At 44.9% G+C, this 20,388-nt stretch overlaps 2 protein-coding genes and 1 pseudogene across 2 annotated transcripts; all 3 read left to right on the top strand.

Annotated features, from left to right (window-relative positions):
- The first annotated feature begins 5,742 nt into the window (after positions 1 to 5,742).
- LOC102453965 (olfactory receptor 4S2-like) lies at positions 5,743 to 6,714 on the top strand. Its single transcript, XM_006116436.4, has one exon. The coding sequence runs from the start codon at positions 5,776 to 5,778 to the stop codon at positions 6,712 to 6,714; it is 939 nt and encodes a 312-aa protein (XP_006116498.3). The 5' UTR covers positions 5,743 to 5,775.
- Positions 6,715 to 10,232: 3,518 nt separating this feature from the next.
- LOC102453487 (olfactory receptor 5W2-like) lies at positions 10,233 to 13,508 on the top strand (annotated as a pseudogene).
- Positions 13,509 to 17,780: 4,272 nt separating this feature from the next.
- Positions 17,781 to 18,719, top strand: LOC102452722 (olfactory receptor 8A1-like). The gene has a single exon (XM_006116432.2). It carries the CDS (start codon positions 17,781 to 17,783, stop codon positions 18,717 to 18,719), a length of 939 nt encoding a protein of 312 aa, XP_006116494.2.
- Positions 18,720 to 20,388: the final 1,669 nt, after the last annotated feature.

Here is a 20,388-nt window from a genome sequence, read left to right as displayed (position 1 = left end):
TCAGTTTGTTTCGCTTCTGCCTCCCCACTCAATGAAACACCTGGAAAGAAAAAGACTAGAACTGAGGTAGGAGTAGAACAGTTGGCCCAGGGCTAGAAAGACATGATGGAATCCTCCTGAACAATATCTAGGGTGAGGAATAGTTAATTGTAACCATTTTTGTTAGCACATCTAGCTTAATGTGAATGCTTTGTATTATTTTCTTAGCAATCTGCTTTGTTTTGTTTACTACCTCTTTAACCACTTAAAATCCACTCTTTCATAGTTAATGAATTTATTTCTGGTTTATATTATAACACAGTGTATGTACTTTCTAACTGGGTTGGGGAGGAAATTGTACATGCCTGCCTCCACATTGAGGGAGGAGGCAAATTTCATACAACTTTGGCCTTGTACTCCAGTTGGGGTGAACATCTGGGTATTGAGGCAAGTTCTTTAAGTTGAGCCTTCCAAGAGCTGAGATCAGTGTCTGTACCATTCTGCAGCTGAATGTGGCCTTGCCTGTCTCTGGGTTGGAGGAGGCTTAAGAGGCTAAAGGGTGCCCAGGATGGTGGAAAAGGTGGGGTCAGTGGTATCGTCAGCACCTTAGGGTGCCATCCAGGGTGTCCCACCCATGTCAGCTCCCATCTCATACACGCGCAGAAAGATCAGCTTTTTAGAATAGGAGCCATCCACACCACCCAAGGGCCGTGGCGCCACCTGGATCCCAATCTCTGGACTGAACACCTTTTCACCCTTGTGGTTGTCTCTCATGGGCAAGCCTAACACCAATAAGTCCAGGAGCAAGAAGCTGTCTTGTGATGATAGGATTACGTCACTCACCCAAGCAAACAGTCAGTAGAAGGCAATGATGTTGGGTTGATCTTGACATGGGGTGGTTTAGGATGGGGCGGGGGAAGGAACTCTCTTCCATTTTCTGTAACCTCTTCCATTTCTGGTTCCTAACTTTTGCCATTTGCTCTGCAGTAGAAAAGTCATATCCCAGAAATCCTGGTACTGAATTAGGAGATCACATCTGCATGCGATGGCACTGTGTCATCAGCACAGCTTGAGAAAACACTTGCTGATTCAATATGAAGATATGATGCTGGTACTGTAGCCTATCAAGTTACTTGCCTATCATACTAATAATATGGTTGTGTTAACTTAGGGTATGTCTACACTAGACACCCTAGTTCGAACTAGAGTGGCTAATGTAGTCATTCGAACTTGCAAATGAAGCCTGGGATTAAAATATCCCAGGCTTTATTTGCATGTTCCCGGGCACCGCCATTTTTAAATGCCCGGTAGTTCGAACGCCCTGCCCGCAGCTACATGTGGCATGGGCTAGGTAGTTCGAATTAAAGCTCCTAATTCGAACTACCGTTACTCCTCATACCGGTGAACATAAAATTCATTCTACTCAGGGGTGGGGAAAAACTCGAGGGAGCTCTGGACTCCTTCTCCACTGACACATCACGAGTTTAACTAGGGATCTCCACAAGGAAAGCCAGGTGCGAGTATGCCTAGAAGAAGCAAAGGAAGGTCGGCTACTCCCACTCACTAGTGGGCTGCATTTTCACTGTTAACGGGATCAAGTACACGGAGTGCAAGGCTCTTAAGCTTCCACTGGCCCACACCCCGCTGCAGCAGGATCCAGAGACCAAGATCAGCTCTGGGAGGGCCCATTGGAAGGAATGTCCATCATCCCATGCAGCCGTTGTGTTTCTGAGAAGGGATGCTGCAGTGGCTCCCAGTTGCCCCAGTCCTGTCACAGGCTCTGGCCCAGTGTCACCGGTGTCACACTGTCATCAAGCGCAACAACCCAAAGGTTAAATCTCATAGACCAGGGCTTTCAAGCATCATTGCACCGTGACTCTCGTCTGACAACAAAAATGACAACATGACCCCATTGGGGGAGGTGGGATGGAAGCTGGGGCCCAATTTGGACCCATTACCCCAGCTGAAAGCCCAGTGGGGCCAAAACTGAATCCCAAGGGCTTCTGCTCCAGGTGGGGACAGGAGGATGCACCCTGACCCCTGCCATCCATGACTGAAATCCTTGGGCTTTGGCGTTGACCCTAGGTTCCAGCAAGTCTATTGCCAGTCCTCGGAACTCCATTAAAATAGGGCTGCAACCCATTTTGGGGTCCTGACCCACAGGTGGAGAACTGCTGCTGCATACTAACGATTAATGGATGATGCAAAAAAACGGAAGCCAACAAGGTGACTTTCCATTGATTTTGTTGGCCACTGGATCAGGCCTTAACTGAAGACAACTCATGGCTGTTCACACATGGCGAATATGGCCATGGAAAGGCTTCTCAAAGTCCCCTTTCTAAACACAGGAGTGAACTGAGGAATGTGCCGCAGAATTTCTTGTATCCTCTTGTTTTGTAACAAGATGCTAGTAGAAGAAACCAGATAACAGAATCTATTGAATGTATTAGAAAGAAAGAAAAGGATTAAGATTTTCTTTCTTTCTTTCTTTCTTTCTTTCTTTCTTTCTTTCTTTCTTTCTTTCTTTCTTTCTTTCTTTCTTTCTTTCTTTCTTTCTATTTGTATAGTAACTATTCTTTAGAATCTTTATCGTCATGAAAGGGCATGTCTGAATTCTAAGCCCCTGAACGTTGGTCCTGGACCAATAAGGAACCCTATTCAGGAGTTGTATGCATTTATTTAATAATTCACGGTGCCTTCAAGTCTATAAACACCAACACACATGTGTTCATGCACACAAACACACACACAAAATAAGGGATTGTTATGGTAGATGATTTCTTTTGGGAACTTGAGAGGAAAGAATGATTGAGATGAGGAGGACCCATTAGGAAGATGGTATCTTTAAGAATTTTGGTCTTCTCAGGTGCGAATAATTACATCCCCAAACATTAAATCAAGTAAATTGAGAATGTATAAAAAAGACATCCGAACATAAGTTTCTTTTGGCAAAGAGGGTTTCTTTCTCCAAAATAAAATGACACTGGTATGGGAACTTAGTTTGGGGAATAAGGCTTCACGTCCCTTCAGAAGGGGTGAGACAGATCCAGTTTTGATCTGACAACAGTGAATTGTAATGTATCTAGAGCTTTCTCTGTTCAGTATAGAGCTGTACAACTCTCTGATCACCTTCGATGAAATATTTCCTGTTGAGTCAGTTATTCAATGACCTTGAATCGTCATTGATCCAGACATGCAATAAAGGTTCCAAGACGCCTATTGGCTATCAGCTGGTGAAAACGTCCCAAGGTGGAGAGATTCATATCTAACTGAGAGATGGGTATTCAACATAATGAATGGGACTAACACTCAAAAAAGCTTTGAAAGTTTGCTTCCAATATATGTCCAAAGCAATATAGATAATTGCTTTTTCAACAACGGGCTCCAGTCAAGAAGCCTTGAAATGCCTCTGGGAGGTAATTAACCAGGGAGATGATGCACAACCATGGCATGATTTAATTTAAGGATTTCTGCTCTAACTTCAGAGCCAGAAGATTTATTCCAAAGATCCTCCTGAACTTAGATCTTGCAGAGGGAAAGATGACAACAGAATCTTAGGGTTTGGGTTAGGTTTGGATCAGAGAAGGTCTCTGGGTGCCAATTTGAGCAAACGACTCCAGTTCAACAGTTTTGTGGTCACATCTAGAGAGCGAGCAAAGGGAGTCAATAGGGCAGGCAAAGATTGGGTTTTGGATTAAAAGTGCAAACGAGATAAATCTCTATTTGGTGAACTCCTTCACAACCAGAATAGGATAGAAGCTGGTGAGATAAAACCCATCACCATCCAGGTAAGCACTGGAATCTGTAAATGCCATTTATATCTTGTTTTCTAATAAGGCCGTGTATCTTTTTTAAACTTTCCCTTGCCTCCTACTAATGTTCAAGTATAGAAAATTTTTATTAGGATTCTTGTTCCACCCAGGAATGCACCAATCTGAAATTAATTCATCTAAAAGAGGAAATATCACCTTAAAATCTTTATTACAAACGTCTTTCTTTGACTCTATCACCACCATTAGCTGAAGGCTCATGAACTATATAAAAAAATTTCTCTCTCTCTCTCTCTCTCTCCCTCTCTCATAAACACTCTAAAAATGTATGTAGAATATAGAAATGTAATCCAGTCATCTGAGTAAAATAACTCATATAGGGTCAAATTTGCAGTATATAGAAGCTATTGGTGAGTCTAATCCATGTAATATTGATCCAATTGGAGTCTGAGGTAAAGACAATCCATTTTTTTTGGCAAAAATCTTCTTCCTTAAAATGCTTATGAACTAAACTTTTGAGGAAAAAAACCATAATGCAGGCTTTTTGAACAATTTCAGATTTTTTTGAAAGCCTTAGCATAGGAAAATGTCCTACCCTACGATTTTTTGGTTTCTGATTTTCAATGCATTTTGAGGGGAATTTTTTTTTTGTTTTCCTTATAATTTTCCATGGAAAGATTCTTTTGTTTGATTTTAGCAGTTCTATTTATGTTTAAAGAAAATTTGGCATCATTTATAATAGGTTTGAAGCTACCTAAAGGAATTGAACCTGATGGAGGGACTTAGAGAATCAGTCTAGACTGGACCTCTGTGATTAGCACCAATTTAGCACAAACCTTTGTGTCTCTAACTCAGAGAGACCGATCCAGACTATAAGGTTCATGATGTAGCCTAGATCAAAGCATCCCAATCAACCAATGAGCACAGACTTGGCACTGTGCTAAAACAATATTTCAGCTATTTCTTCCTAGCCTCAGGGAAATGGGAGCAGGGATGAGGGGTAAATCCAGAGACCTCCTAGACAATGAGCAAGGGGTATAGAGCAGACACAGAGGTAGACAGACTCCCGTGCTCCAGAAATTCAGGTTGTGATGAAGAAACAAAGGCAAACACTTGCTCCACAACACACATAATTAGCCCCTCTGATGCCCTCTTCTTTCGACTTCCTATATTGCCAACCATCCTGCTCCCTCCAGATCTTCATAGATCATTGTAGAGATATTGAGGAACATCTCTACCCTGCAACACACTCCCATAATTGCCAATTAAAGAGGAAAATTTGTCTAAGCAAAATTGTTTCAAGGGGTCTTAAGTTAGGTGTAGCCTCTAAAGGAGATACAATATCTGCCTTGCGGTTTCATTTTTATCTCAGGAACGTTGGCTCACAAACTGGGGTTGCATTGACAAAACTGATGATCCTGGCAGAGACATTCCAAGTTTTCGTGGGGAAAAAATACTTAAGGATGAAACTATTGATTATTGATTCCTTAAATCAGATAGCGTACCAATGAACACTGTAGTACCATGCATATGACCCAAAGCAAAGTCAAAGATCTGGGTGATCATGAGGACAAACCCATGGCTGAAAATTTGCATAGCAGAAGGTATTTAACAATGCAGCTGGGATAAAATACAACACACATCCTAAAAGTGCTTGTTGCAAAGCATAGTGAAAACAGAGTTTTTCTCCTTACTCCTGAAATCGTCTTTAACGATGCATACAACTTCCTCAGTGTGCATGCAGAATAAAATGAATCCCCCCCCAACAGATTTTCCAGAATAAATGTTTTGAGTATGTACTGTTCTGTTTCTGCAATTCACGTTGAGCTCCCGTTGTTCCTTGAGTTAAATATTGGGCCCTTTTTTCTCTTTGATTACTACTGAAGCAGTAGAGTTGGACTATCAGGGCATTCTTGTTGTTCATCTCATCATTGGTCATCATGCAATGTGTAGTATTAATTTCCTTGTTTTGTATCATAGCAGGTGAATTAGCTCTGTGCTGTACACCCATTGTCCCACTGAGTCCATGGCGTTTGCACATAATGTGACTAAATTCATCCTTTTGGGCCTCACCCAGGATCCAGAGATACAGCGTGCATGCTTTGTGCTGTTTTTACTCTTCTATCTAGTCATTGTGCTGGGAAATCTCCTCATCATTGTCACTGTAATATTCACAGAGTGGCTGAGCTCCCCGATGTATTTCTTCCTGGGCTACCTGTCCTTCGTAGATATCTGCTATTCCTCGGTCACGGCCCCCAAACTCATGGGCGACTTCCTCGCGGAGAGGAAAACCATCTCCTTCAATGGCTGCCTGACACAGCTCTTTATGGTCCACTTTTTTGGGGGCACTGAGATCTTTATCCTCACCATCATGGCCTACGACCGTTATGTGGCAATCTGTAACCCGCTCCTCTATACGACTATTATGAGCAAGCACGTCTGCGGCTGGATGGTGGCGGCATCCTGGTTGGGGGGCTTTGTGCATTCCATGGTCCAGACTCTTTTAACCATCCAGTTGCCCTTCTGTGGGCCCAATGAGATGGACCACTACTTCTGTGACGTCCACCCTTTGCTGAAACTGGCCTGCATGGACACGTATGTGGTGGGCATCATGGTCGTTGCTAATAGCGGGATGATTTCTCTGACCTCTTTTGTTGTGTTGGTTGTTTCCTACGTCGTCATCTTAGCCTCCTTGAAAACTCGCTCTTCCGAAGGGCGTCTCAAAGCGCTCTCCACCTGCGCCTCCCACATCACGGTCGTGATTTTAAACTTTGGGCCTTGTATCTTCATCTACTTACGGCCTTCCACCACCTTCTCGGAGGATAAGATGGTGGCTGTCTTCTACACCATTATCACCCCCATGCTGAATCCTTTGATCTACACCCTGCGAAATGAGGAGGTGAAAAATGCCATGAGAAAATTGTGGAGCAGGCACGTGAAGGTGGGCATCAAATGGCCAATGTGAGGTGAGAAATGATGTTAGTTCTTTAGCCTGGTTGTAAAGGTTGTAAACAGGTTATCTGAATACAACTTTGATGAAATTATAGAAAAAGGAGTATCCAAGCTTTAAGAAGGTTTCTTTCATCTTTGTCCAAGGGTTATAAATTGTTGCAACTTAGGACATAAAACAGTCACTAACTAACTGAGGTTAAGAGGAATCTCTTCCTATGGGCAGTTTATTTCACATTTATCTAAAGCAGCTAGCTACTGTCTGAGGATACAGGAGTAGAATTTCCATTGACTGATTGGGTACCATAATTTTGGGGAGAGGATGATAGAAAGCACAAGCCACATATGAGCAACATTAGTCTGATAGGTTAGTGTACTAATAAGTGTTTAGACACAATCAGAAGGGAGATGTGTAAGAACCTTTATAGTACAAAAGAGATTCATTGATTATAAATCGAGAAAGGAACAATTGCAATGTTTAGATTATTAAGGTGTGGGAGAAAAATCAAATAACTCCAATTATGTCTAAGGGGGGACTGTGGAGGAAATCAAAACTCTCTAAAAGAAAACCGCAGTAAGGGTTAAAAGTTTTCCAGGCCTCTCTCTCTGTAACAGAGAGAAATCATCTTAACTCTAATCAAGACCCTTACAATGTCTCCTATCTCAACGTATGGAGACTCCTAGTCTGTCACAGTTGTCATGTAAACTCTTATCTCTGTCACAGTTTGCCTTGTAGACTCCTCACTCAGGTTCTCATGTGCCTTTGTACTGTAAAACTTACTTCTAGCACTTCTGGTGTGAACAGAAACATCTCCGAGTACTTCTGCTGAGACTTTGCTATGTTAAAGAAAACAATCAACAACTACTGTCTGAACATACTGTATAAAGGATCCCTGAACCTGTCTCTCAGGGCTGCTGCTGCTCTCACTCTGGTAGCTATCAGCCTGCATGCATGCATAATAAAGTTTTCCTTCTAGATTTCTCTCCTGCCTCACTGCTTTGACCTCCAACCTCGGACCCTTCTGGGGACTCTGTACCCCAGTGGAGCGAGATTTCCCCACAATTGGCCAATGGGACCATCAGATCACCTTATCTGACTTCCAGCACTTAGGTAGACCTCTGTAATACCGGCCACGGATTACTCCTGAATGAATTCCTATTTGAAGTGGAGCATAGCAGTGAGAAAAATATCCACTCTTGATTTTAAAAAAAGTATCCAGTGATGGAGATTTCACCAGAACCCTTGAAAAATTGTTCCAGTGAGTGATTAGAATAGAACAGAATTCTTCGTTTTACAGCTAATGCCCTTTCCTTGACTATCACAAAAAGGGGCTTTCTGTAAAGTCCGGCAGTGATGAAACATGGAAAGAAATGACACACCCATATCACTTGTTGCAATTCTCAACAGTGGTTTAGGAAGTTCCCCAGAAGTCCTAGAAAGATACATTTCTAGCCAAAGCATATTACAGCTAAGACGTCTGTGGTGCCCTGGGTCAATGATTTTGGTGACTGAATGTGGATTTGGGGCTGTCCATTAGTAGATCCCTGTGCAGATACAAAATTTTGTATCCATAGCTGCATCTGTATCCACATAAATGAGCAGCAGTTATCTGCATCGATATCCGCAGGTGTGGATGCCCATAGATATAAAGCAGATATCTGCAGATTTGTGGGGCAGTATAAATTAGGCATCATTTTTTCTTTCAAAATCTTGATCTTCTCTCAAAGGCCAGGTCTACGCTAGACCTGGAAGCTCGGCTTAAGGTACAACCTCAACTACGTAGACTATGTAGTTGAAGTTGGCTTACTTACGCCAAGTTTGGCAGCCTCCACACAATGGGAGCCAACGGGAGCAAACATTCCCATCGGCTTCCCTTACTACTCATGACTGCCAGGAGTACAGGGGCCAGCTTCATATGTCCTCAGTGTTTGATTTAGTGGGTCTATACTAGACCCACTAAATCAAACACCAGAACATCAATCTCCAGCGAGGTGAGTGTAGACATGCCCTGAATTAAATAATTCTGTGAAAGCCACAGCTTAGTTGGCCTTCAGATGGCTGGGTGCAGAGTCCAGATGAAGAACCATAAGGCATGATTAAAGGAAATCTACTCTTAGAGCACAAAACAATTTAACTATTGAGCAAACATTCTAGGAACATCCCTGCTCGGCTCCAGCTGTGAGAAGAGGGAAAATTGTTACCAAAATAGATGATGCTTGACCATTAGCTCTGTTAGATCCTTGGGCAACATTACGGGCGTTTTCCCTCTGATTTTCAGCTTTTCCTCTCTCCTCCTCCCTTCATGCATCTGTGTGCTTGCTCTACAGTGAGCCCACAGCTGTGGGCATGGAACTAGCCACAATGGCATCCATTATGACCGGGGTGTCCAACCAGTTCGGAAGCAGTAGCCACTAGAGTGGCTATAGCGAAGTAGCCACATTCAACTGGCCAAATAGTTACATGTGGCTCGTGTGTTGGACACTGGGGAATTATGATGAGCACGTTGGAGTAGAAAAGAAGCCCTAAAAGCAGACGGTTAGTGAATGCGATTGAAGCATATGTTGTTAGACACATGGGTAACCACTGCTACACCTTTCCCCACCATCCCCAAAAAACAGATGTTCCTTGAGGAGCTGTATATTGGGAAAATGCCATCATCTGAAACACAAAATAGAGCTAGCCAAATATTGAAGGCTGTTTCCTTGGCTGGTGAGCTTGAAAACTTAGAGTACCATTAGTTTGAAAAAGCTACGTTAGCCAGAGGATTTACCTAATTCTTGGGCTGTTGACCATGACTACAAAGCCTCCATCCTGGTTGTCCAGAGGGTGGAATGGATAACCCCCAAAGAAAGGGGTGTGTGTTGGGGGCGGGGAGCTGGTAGTCAACATGAAAGCAGAGACTCCAGAGAAAGCTTTGGACTGGGACTCCACACAACCTCCCCGATAGGTGGTACCTAGGAGATGCCTTTCTTACCTTCTCCAATCCGCCTCCCCTATCACTCTCCTTCCATCTGTAACTTCCCAGACCCTTTCTTCAAATTCCTGCTCACATGTCCCCCACCAAGACCCCTCGCTCTTCCATCCCCTTGTGCTCCCATATCACATTCCTTTCTTCTTCCTCTTTGTTTGTCTTCCGTCTCTCTGCCTCCAGATTCCCACCTCTGCACACTCCTTTCCTCACCTCTGGATTCTCCTTGGCCCCCTCCACATGTTCCCCTGCTCCCCCCACAGTGTCTGTCCCTGTCTCCCCCATAGTTATAGGCTCTTCACCGTGACTCTCATGGAGTCCTGCTAAGTGTCTTAGGGGAGCTTGGGTTCAAACCTACCAGAAGCAAAGGGAGGCAGTTGTCATCTTTTCTAAAAGGCAGTCGCATTGGCATAAGTAAAGGCTGCCTGGGAATGCCAACGAGTTTTGTTTCAGGATGGGCAGTACCTTCGGTCCCACTGAGAAAGAAGGGTGCCGGCGGCCATCTTGATCCAGTGGAGATTGTTCCTGTCAATCCTAGATCATTTGACTGGAAATACCAGCTGGTATGGACAGTAGCTCCATCCTCATCTTCCAAGGAGAAGACAGAAGGTGAGGGGTGGTGTCTTCCCCCTATCCCCTAGCAACCGGAATGTTTCCATGGCAACTAAGGCTCATGTCTATCACATTTTACCCTAGTGATAAGTGTTCCCATAGCAACTGAGACTCATCACTCCCTCCCCACGCACCGTGCAAGTGTGTGTTCTCAACAACTGAGGCAGGGAAACCACCCAGCCAAACAAGAACAGTGGTTTGAGTGGCTAATTTGTTTAGGGATGCTGCAAAGGGCCAGTCTGGGCCGTGTCCTTTCCACACAAGGGGCAGCAGATTCCTTCACCCGCTCCACCATCTTGGGATGCAGGTTCTGTGCTTGCATACAGGAATGATACAAGCATACAAAATGAGAGAATTATAGTTAGTAGATTACAAGCTTTCCATTGATGCCTTACACGAGGCATTTTGCATTAAGCATATTCCAGTTATGTCAGACTCATATTCATCCACATGTTTTCACACAGCATATGGAATGCCTCATAACAACCATATTTATTAAAATGCTGGTATTAAACCGCAGTTCCATGACCACACTGTGCTCCTTGTGATGGTAGAGTGCATCCGCATTAGGAGCTCTTGCAGTGGCGCGGACAGCCGTGCATTGTGGTCGCTATCCCACTGTGCAACTGATCTTTTTGTGTCAGTGTCACACTGTTGACTGCTATTTAGCTTGTGTTAAAAAATGTGAGCATTCCACGTTAATGGTTTGCTTTGTGTCCAACAGCTGGCTGGGTTGTCAGAAATGGACCTTTGAAAGGAGATGGGTGCAGGTATCCAGGGCAGCTGAGTACAAAACAATGGGCCGCCGCTTGAGGGATTATGGGCCGTTTCCGGTGGCCCGTTAGAAAGTAGAAACAAAGTCTGTTTACACTGCCAATATACTGCAGCAGCCTCTGTGCTGTTAGCCTTATTAATTTTGTCAAGGTGGTTTGATTGCAATGCTGCCCCGGAGGAGACCGGGCACACAAAGTCGGTTGGTAGTGAATACAGCTCGAGCACAAAAAGCTGCTTTATTTCACTGCCATTGTAGACAAGGCCAGAATTAGTTTCCCAGAAGAAGAGTTCAGTGAAAGCTGGAAAACTTATCTTTCTCACCAACAGAAGTTGGTCTAATAAAAGACATGACCCCAGCTGTTACAGCATCTCAACAACCTCCTTGTCTACTAAGACCTCCTTGTCTTAGTAGAATTAAGACATATCACGTCTATGTCTTCCCTCCTATCCACTAGTCTAGTAGCCTTCATAGAATCATAGAACACTAGGACTGGAAGGAACCTCGAGAAGTCATCAAGTCCAGTCCCCTGGCCCTCCTGGCAGGACCAAATACTGTCTAGACCATCCCTGATAGACATTTATCTAACCTGCTCTTAAATATCTCCAGAGATAGAGATTCTACAACCTCTTTGGGCAATTTATTCCAGTGTTTGACCACCCTGACAGGAACTTTTTCGTAATGTCCAACCTAAACCTCCCTTGCTGCAATATAAACCCATTGCTTTTGTCCTATCCTCAGAAGTCAAGAACAATTTTTCTCCCTCCTCCTTGTAACACCCTTTTAGGTTCTTGAAAATAGCTGTCATGTCCCTTCTCAGTCTTCTCTTTTCCAAACCAAACAAACCCAGTTCCTGCAGCCTTCCCTCATAGCTCATGTTTTCTAGACCTTTAGCCATTTTTGTTGCTCTTCTCTGAACCTTCTCCAATTTCTCCACATCTTTCTTGAAATGCGGTGCCCAGAACTGGACACAATACTCCAACTGAGGCCTAATCAGTGCAGAGTAGAGCGGAAGAATATTTTTTTGTGTCTTGCTCACAACACTTCTGTTAATGCATCCCAGAGTCATGTTTCCTTTTTTTGCAACAGCATCACACTGTTGACTCATATTTAGCTTGTGCTCCACTATGACCCCTAGATCCCTTTCTGCAGTGCTCCCCCCCACACTATCCTGAGGTTCATTAACGCCTCCCCTCTCCGATGCAGGTATAATTAGCCATCAGAAGCTTGAAATGGGTGCCAGGGGATGGATCGCTTGATGATTCCCTGTCATGTTAACTCCCTCTGGGGCACCTGGCATTGGCTATTGTCGGAAGACAGGACACTGGGCTAGATGGACCTTTGGTCTGACCTTGTACGGCCGTTCTTATGTAATGACAGAAATGAGCTTATGCTACCAAATTTGCTTGGGAGTTAGGTTTCCCCTTCCCACTCCAAGCTGATGGTGTTTGTAGGTGCCTGTTGTTTAATGGAGGCTTAGATACAATTCCTGTGTCCCATGGATCGAGGAAATGGAAGCACCATGGTCCACAAGTTCATCCTTGTGGGACTCATGGACAGTCCATGGCTGTAGGTCACTCTCTTTCTGGTGTTCCTCATGATCTATACTGTCACCCTTCTGGGCAACCTTGGGATGATCGTGTTAATCAAGATTGACCCCCAGCTTCACACCCCCATGTACTTCTTCCTGAGTCACTTGTCCTTCTGTGACCTCTGCTACTCCTCTGCCATCGCCCCCAAGATGCTACTCAACTTCTTAAGGGAGGACAAGTCCATTTACTATGTTGAGTGTGCGGCACAGTCTTACGAGTTTGGTTCTTTCTTGGATGCAGAGTACTTCCTTCTGACCGCCATGGCCTATGACCGTTGTGTGGCTATCTGCAAGCCACTGCTTTACGTGGTTACCATGTCCAGGACGTTGTGTGTCAGCCTGGTCACTTGGGCATATGCAATAGGTTTGGTGGATTCACTCATCCATATCTATTACACCTTGGGTTGTCGTTCTGCCACTCCAACGTCGTCAACCATTTCTTCTGTGACATCCCCGCCTTGCTGGCTCTCTCCTGCTCCAACACCTGGCTCAATGAGCTCTTACTCTTCTTCATCGTCAGCTTCGTGGAGTTGAGCATCACTCTTTAAATCCTGGTGTCCCACCTCTACATCCTCATCACGATCCTGCAGACCCGCTCGGCAGAGGGGAAACAAAAAGCCTTCAGCACCTGCTCTTCCCACCTCCTGTGCATCTCCATCTTCCATGGGACTCTTCTCTTCATGTACTCCAGGCCCAGTTCCAGCTACTCCCTGGACACCGACAAAATGACCTCTTTGTTCTACATGCTGGTGATCCCCATGCTGAACCCCTTGATCTACGGCTTAAGGAAAAAAGATGTGAAGGATGCCCTGAGGATAGGGATGTCAAGAAATAATTTTTCATCCTGTCAACCTTCAAATGTCTGAGAATAATGGGCAGGGATGGGAGACAGGCAAAACAGTGTAGCATCCTTTAGGATGGCATGTTGCAGAAGTTGGGTTTTCTGTGTCTGTATATTTAAGGTGGCATAGTCAAAAATGGAGAAGGCACTTTTTAAAAGTTAGACTTAGGTGCTTCAAGGAACGGGGTGTTACAGAGCTTGAATGTATTGGGTCAAAGATGAGAAATGTGATCAGTATCCTGTAGATTCTAAATGCTAGTCTCACCTCTCACACATAAGAATGACGATAGTGGTAAGATCACAGGTCCCTCTAACCCAGTATCCTGTCTGCCGACAGTGGACAATATCAGATGCCCCGGAAGGAATGAACAGAACAGGTAATTATCAAGTGATCCCTCCCCTGTTACCCATTCCCAGCCTCTGACAAACAGAGGCTTGGGACACCATTCCTACCCAGCCTGGCTAATAGCTATTGATGGACCTATTCTCCAAGAATTTATCTAGCTCTTTTTTTGCACCCTGTGCAAATGGAAGTCAGCCATGGGGAAAAAATTCCCCAATGAGGTTGTTTTGCTAAAAGTCCACGGTTTGGGGTTTTTTTAAACGTATCTTGGACTTATTGGGAGGACGGCCTGTACGTGAAAATAATGCATTTGGTGGATGTTCGTATCTATACTGTTTTGCTTCCTTTGATCAACTCATATTGTCTTTGTTGCATTATGGTGCCCAATCACGGTGATCATTGTTTTATCCCAAATAAACTATTTTAAAATAATCTCTTTCCATTTTCCAGCCTTCTTAACTTTAACCTACTAGAGCAATAGAGTTTTTTCTTCTATGGGGGTCAAGGGAAGGTGGGTAATACAAGAGGAAGGAAATCATAGAATCATATTACACTAGGATCGGAAGGGACCACAAGATGTGGGGCAGGAGACTGGACTTGATGACCTCTCGAGGTCCCTTCCAGTCCTAGTATTCTATGATTCTATGTCATCAAGTCCAGCCCCAATTCTCACGACAGGACCAAGCACCATCTAGATCAGGGCTACTCAACATACAGCCCATTTGTTTGCGGCCTGCGGGGTGGTTTGGGTTTACTGAGGGCTCAACACACGGCCCGTGGGTGGGATCCTTTGAACATGGACTCCACTGGGAACACAGGGATAAGGGAGAAGCGGTGGATGTCATATACCTAGACTTTAGTAAGGCATTTGATACGGTCTCGCATGATATTCTTATTGATAAACTAGGCAAATATAACTTAGATAGGGCCACGATAAGGTGGGTGCATAATTGGCTGGATAACCGTAGTCAGAGAGTTGTTGTTAACGGTTCTAAATACCGCGGGAAAGGGATAACAAGTGGAGTTCCTCAAGGGTCTGTTTTGGGGCCCGTACTGTTCAATATCTTCATCAATGATGTAGATATTGGGATAGAGAGTACGCTTATTAAGTTTGCAGATGATACCAAACTGGGTGGGGTTGCAACTTCTTTGGAGGATAGGGACATAATTCAAAATGACCTTAGCAAGTTAGAGAAATGGTCAGAGGTAAACAGGATGAGGTTTAATAAAGAGAAATGCAAAGTGCTCCACTTAGGAAGGAACAATCAGTTCCATACATACAAGATGGGAAGCGACTATCTAGGAAGGAGCATGGCAGAAAGGGATCTAGGGGTCATAGTGGACCACAAGTTGAATATGAGTCAACAGTGTGATGCTGTTGCAAAAAAAGCAAATATGATTCTAGGTTGTATCAACAGGTGTGTTGTAAGCAAAACTCGTGAAGTCATTCTGCCGCTCTACTCTGCACTAGTTAGGCCTCAGCTGGAGTACTGTGTCCAGTTCTGGGCGCCACATTTCAAGAAAGATGTGGAGAAATTGGAAAGGGTACAGAGAAGAGCGACAAGAATGATTAAAGGTCTAGAGAACATGACCTATGAAGCCAGGCTTCATGAACTGGGCTTGTTTAGTTTGGAAAAAAGAAGATTAAGGGGGGACATGATAGCGGTTTTCAAATATCTAAAAGGGTGTCACAAGGAGGAAGGAGAAAATTTGTTCCTCTTGGTTTCTGAGGACAGGACAAGGAGTAATGGGCTTAAAGTGCAGCAGGGGAGGTTTAGATTGGACATTAGGAAAAAATTCCTAACTGTCAGGGTGGTCAAATATTGGAATAAATTGCCAAGGGAGGTGGTGGAATCTCCCTCTCTGGAGATATTTAAGAACAGGTTGGATAGACATCTGCCAGGGATGGTGTAGGTGGAGCTTGGTCCTGCCTTGAGGGCGGGGGGCTGGACTCGATGACCTCTTGAGGTCCCTTCCAGTCCTATGATTCTATGATTCTATGCTCAACAATGCTGAGTCAATATAATGGTCTTCTGCTGCTATGTGTTTTAGTAGTTACATTCCTGGACTATCACTGCTCATTAAAAGTGCTGTCATATGGGTGGAAATAGGGTTAATATTGCATTGTATTAATATCAGCAGAACTGATGTAAATGGGGCCTGCGTGTTGTGTAGTGTTGCCTTAATCTTTGTATTCATGCCCGTCAGTGTGAAAGAAGCTATTTGCATATGTTTGCATACGCATTTGTGTTCATATGCAACTACACTTCAGCTGAGGCCCTCGGGATGTGCTGCGAGCATCATTGTGGCCCCCAGGGCTTCCAAAGTTGAGTAGCCCTCCTCTAGACCATCCCTGATTGATGTCTGTCCAACCTGCGATACACGGCACTAGGGCAGGAAGTGCTGAATTTGTAATGAACAAAGTTCCAGGGCTCAAGCAATTAGATTCTGGGGCTCAAATAATTTTCTTATGTGCATCACTGGTGCGGAAGACCAGAGGCACCACTTTGAAAACTGCCAGGCTTAGAGGTGCCAGCGCTCAAATGTTACACAGTTTGCCGATCAATACCCAGCCCCACTACACATTAGGTGGCCAAGGCTGGCTGGAAATTTTTTTTACATGTTTCTTAGCAGGGATTTAGATTTTAATATCGACTGGTTTTTCATGGAAATCGTTTCCATTCAAACAGCTAATTCCTCTTTTCACCAAACTGTGAGACTTAAGTGATGTCCCGGGGCAGTTCCGCAGGAGGACAGACCATCATGCATCACAGGGGATGGAGTCCAGCCTGGGAGCCGGGCCCATGGCAGAGAAGGGGGGGACGTGGTACCTGGGGCATCTCTGTGAGTTCTGTTCTGAACTGAAATATTAAGATGTCAGCCAACAGATGTTGGCCTCCACAAACACACCCTTTCTGGTCCAGCGCTACACAAGACCCAGCTTGCAGTGACAAGAGCAGAATGAAATATCCCTCAGGCGTGGACTCTGCAACTCTGATAGAAATTGCATCAGTTACTGACACAGGGGGAAAGAGGGTAGCAAATTAATCCCCAGGGTATCAGATTCATGGCTGAGATTCACTGAGCTCGTTAATTAGCGTCTGTGTCTCTCAGTTCGGGTATTCCCAGTGGTTCTAGGGATCCTGCCCTATAGATCACAGATCTCAGTATAAAATTCCCAATTGCACTGAAGTGTCAGTTTCTGTCGATGGAGAAAGGCCGCCAGGTCTCTCTCTGCTGTCGGCAGGTACGTGCTGTTGGCCTGCATCAGAGTCACACACCCACACAGACATCATGGTGATGGGCAGGTGCTGAACTGACATCCTCCAGCATCAAGAACCTCAGGTCCAGCTTTTACTCATTGAGCTAAAGAAACAAGACATGTGGTTGGAAAAATCAGGCGATTGTATAGTCCCAGAAACTGGCGCCTTTCCTTATGTCTCTGGGGTTTCATACAGAGTAATGTAAATACCATTATCAATTTGGAAAGGGTTACAGTTAATTATCAGAGTGTGCAAGTTTTACCCCAAACACACATGCTGAGCCACAGAGCTTCCCTTGCCCAAAGAAGGTGGAGAGATCGACACTCGTTTACTCTCACCCCTTTTTGAGCCAAGCAATAATCTTGTCACACTGAGATGGTGTTTACCCTGATTCTCCCACAGCAGTGTCACAAGTCACTGTTTGCTGCTCGGATCAGTGACCAGGAGTGTGTGTGTGTGTTTCTGTGTGTGTGTGGCGGGGTGGTGGTGATTAACCTACATAGCCTTGTAGTTGTACAATATGAAATTGATCAAACAAATGGAATAAGCGGTTAGAAACATCTGGCTCTGTGGACTAGACCCTTCCCTGTGCTGGTACTGCTGCCTATTAAGAAAGTGACTTACAATTTTCTTCGCTTATTCATTAAAGTGAAGGGGCAGGTTGAAGCTGCCTGCTCTCGGCTCAGAGGAGATGGAAGAGGGAAATCACTCGGAGGTGACTGAGTTCATTCTCTCAGGACTGACAGATCGTCCGGAGCTGCAGCTCCCCCTGTTTTTGGTGTTCCTCCTGGTTTATGTTATCACTCTGGTGGGCAACGGGGGGATGATCTTCTTAATCACGATTGACCCCCGACTCCACACCCCCATGTATTTTTTCCTCCGGAGTTTGTCTTTCTGTGATCTCTGCTATTCCTCGGTCAGCTGTCCTAAGATGCTGCAGAATTTCTTATCGGAGAGGAAAAGCATTTCTCGCCCTGCCTGCGCTATGCAATTGTTTTTCACCAACCTTCTTGCAGATGTTGAGTGTCTCTTGCTGGCTGTGATGGCCTATGACCGTTATGTGGCCATCTGTAACCCACTGCTCTATACCGTCACCATGTCCAGGCGGCTTTGTGACCTGTTGGTGGCCGGGGTGTGTGTTGTGGGGTTGGTGGATTCCGTGATACTGACGTGTTGTATATTCCGGCTGTCATTCTGCCGTACCAACGTCATCAAGCATTTCTACTGTGACTTCCCCCCACTGATGGCCCTCTCCTGCTCTGACACCCACACCTGTGAGATTACGTTATTTGCTTCTATGTGCTACACTATAGTGCTTAGCGCTGTGACCATCCTCCTGTCCTATGTCTTTATCTTCTCCACCATCCTGCGGATCCGCTCTGCCGAGGGCCGGTGCAAAGCCTTCTCCACCTGCACTTCCCACTTGTGCGCGGTGGCCATATTTCATGGCACCCAGATCTTCATGTATTTACGTCCCAACTCCAGCTATTCCATGGATACGGACAAAATAGCCTCATTGTTTTACACGCTGGTGATCGCCATGTTGAACCCCCTCATCTACAGCCTGAGGAACAGGGAGGTTAAGGACGCGCTGAGGAAAGTAATAAATAAACTCCTGACCAACTCCTGAATTCATTCATCTCAGTGCTGGTTGAGTGGTGGGCAGTGAAAACAGGTGAATTCAATTCCCCGCCCCTAGCGATGTCATTTCACACAGCCCGTGGTGGTATTGTTCATTATTATATTGTTATTATACATGTGTCTATATTGTAACAAGGGCTGCAGGTCCCCCCGAAATCAGGGCTGCATTCGGCTCTTGCCTCTGTGTGTGCATAAAAATCTATGTTTGAAAACAAGGAGCCAATCGGTGTTGCAAAAGAAGAGGGGCATCAAATCTAGCTCCCTCTTTCTACTAGCGGTGTTGATTTCATCGGGTAGTTCTAAGAGTGACATGTGTGATTTCTGTGGGTGAACCAATGGGAGTCTGTGCAGCTTCCTGCTACTCTGTATCCCTTTCTGTCCTCCGTGGGGTTCTTGTATCAATTGCCACCTGATCTGTGTCCAGGCACAAGGAGGAGAGAGGTGATTTCCATCACACCGTGCTAGGGCAATGGGAGAGTGATGTTGCTGATGTGTAGAGCTTTGCATTTCAACGCCCTTTCTATAGATCGGTTCCAGTGCGCTAAGCGAGTGGAGTCTCCCGATTCCCAGACATGGGGAGCTCCGCATCTGTAGGGAACATCACAGAATGGATAAGATGCTCCGGTGTTTGCTGATGCTCACAGGAAAGGGAAACAGATTCTGCACTCCTGGGCTCCCCTGTTCTTCTCTGCACCGTCAATACAAATTGTTTTGAAAATGAGCATTTGTGTTTGCAACTTTATTTTTTCTTTCCATGGTCAACGAGAAATGAAAGATACCTCAGACCAGCCACAGAATTCTTAAAGTAAGTCCCAAAGGAGAAGGATCAGAGGGTAGAATCTTTCTCTTCCTTTGAAAGCCAAGTAGTATGGGCATCTGAAGACCCTATCCCGGGGTCCAGGAGTAACAGGGTTCTACCCCACCTCAGGGTCGTGTCCCAGGGGAGTTGCCCAATAAGTCACACCAGGAAGTGGTTCTTCTTCGACTACTCTTATTCTAGTCACTCAACCAAAGAGCTAAGCCAGCAAACGAGAGGAGGAAATATGGCTGGGTTCTTGCTTCCCTGGCACTTGTCCCAGGGTGACTAGTCACAGGGTCTATATGATTTCTAACTAATCCTTTTCCCACAGGTAAATGTGGGTGCAGATACCTCAAAATCGTCTGGCTGGCTCACCAGCCTGTAGACCAGAGTTTCGTTAGGAATTTACTGTGGACCCAGTTTGACCAAAATGTTTCTAGGTTTGTCCTCCACCCCAGCCACAGAAATTAGGAGTTGGACAGCTCCATGTCAGGCGACAGGTGGTGGATTTTGGGAACCGCAGCGTCAAAGACATGTACACTGTTGACAACAAAAACTGAGTAATTTTAATGTAAGGAATGTTACAATTACACGTAATAAGAGACTTAAGGCTACAGGCGCATAATTGGATGCTATCGCTTCAAGTTGCAACATCAATGTAAATGCAACATAAAGATACACACACTTTCTCTGGGTACGTCTAGACTACAAGCCTCTTTCGAAAGAGATCGTCCAGACATCCACATGACTTTTGAAAAAGCAATCCACGTTTTCTTAAGAGAGCACGCAGGCAATCAGGAAGCTCTTTCAAAAAAGCAGTTTGCATTGAAAAACGTCTTTTTTAAAAAGAGCACTTTCG

This window comes from Pelodiscus sinensis, chromosome 5, assembly GCF_052426305.1.
Source record: "Pelodiscus sinensis isolate ZL-2025 chromosome 5, ASM5242630v1, whole genome shotgun sequence".
In the NCBI taxonomy this organism is placed as follows: domain Eukaryota; kingdom Metazoa; phylum Chordata; order Testudines; family Trionychidae; genus Pelodiscus; species Pelodiscus sinensis.
This window is presented reverse-complemented; position numbering and strand designations above follow the sequence as displayed.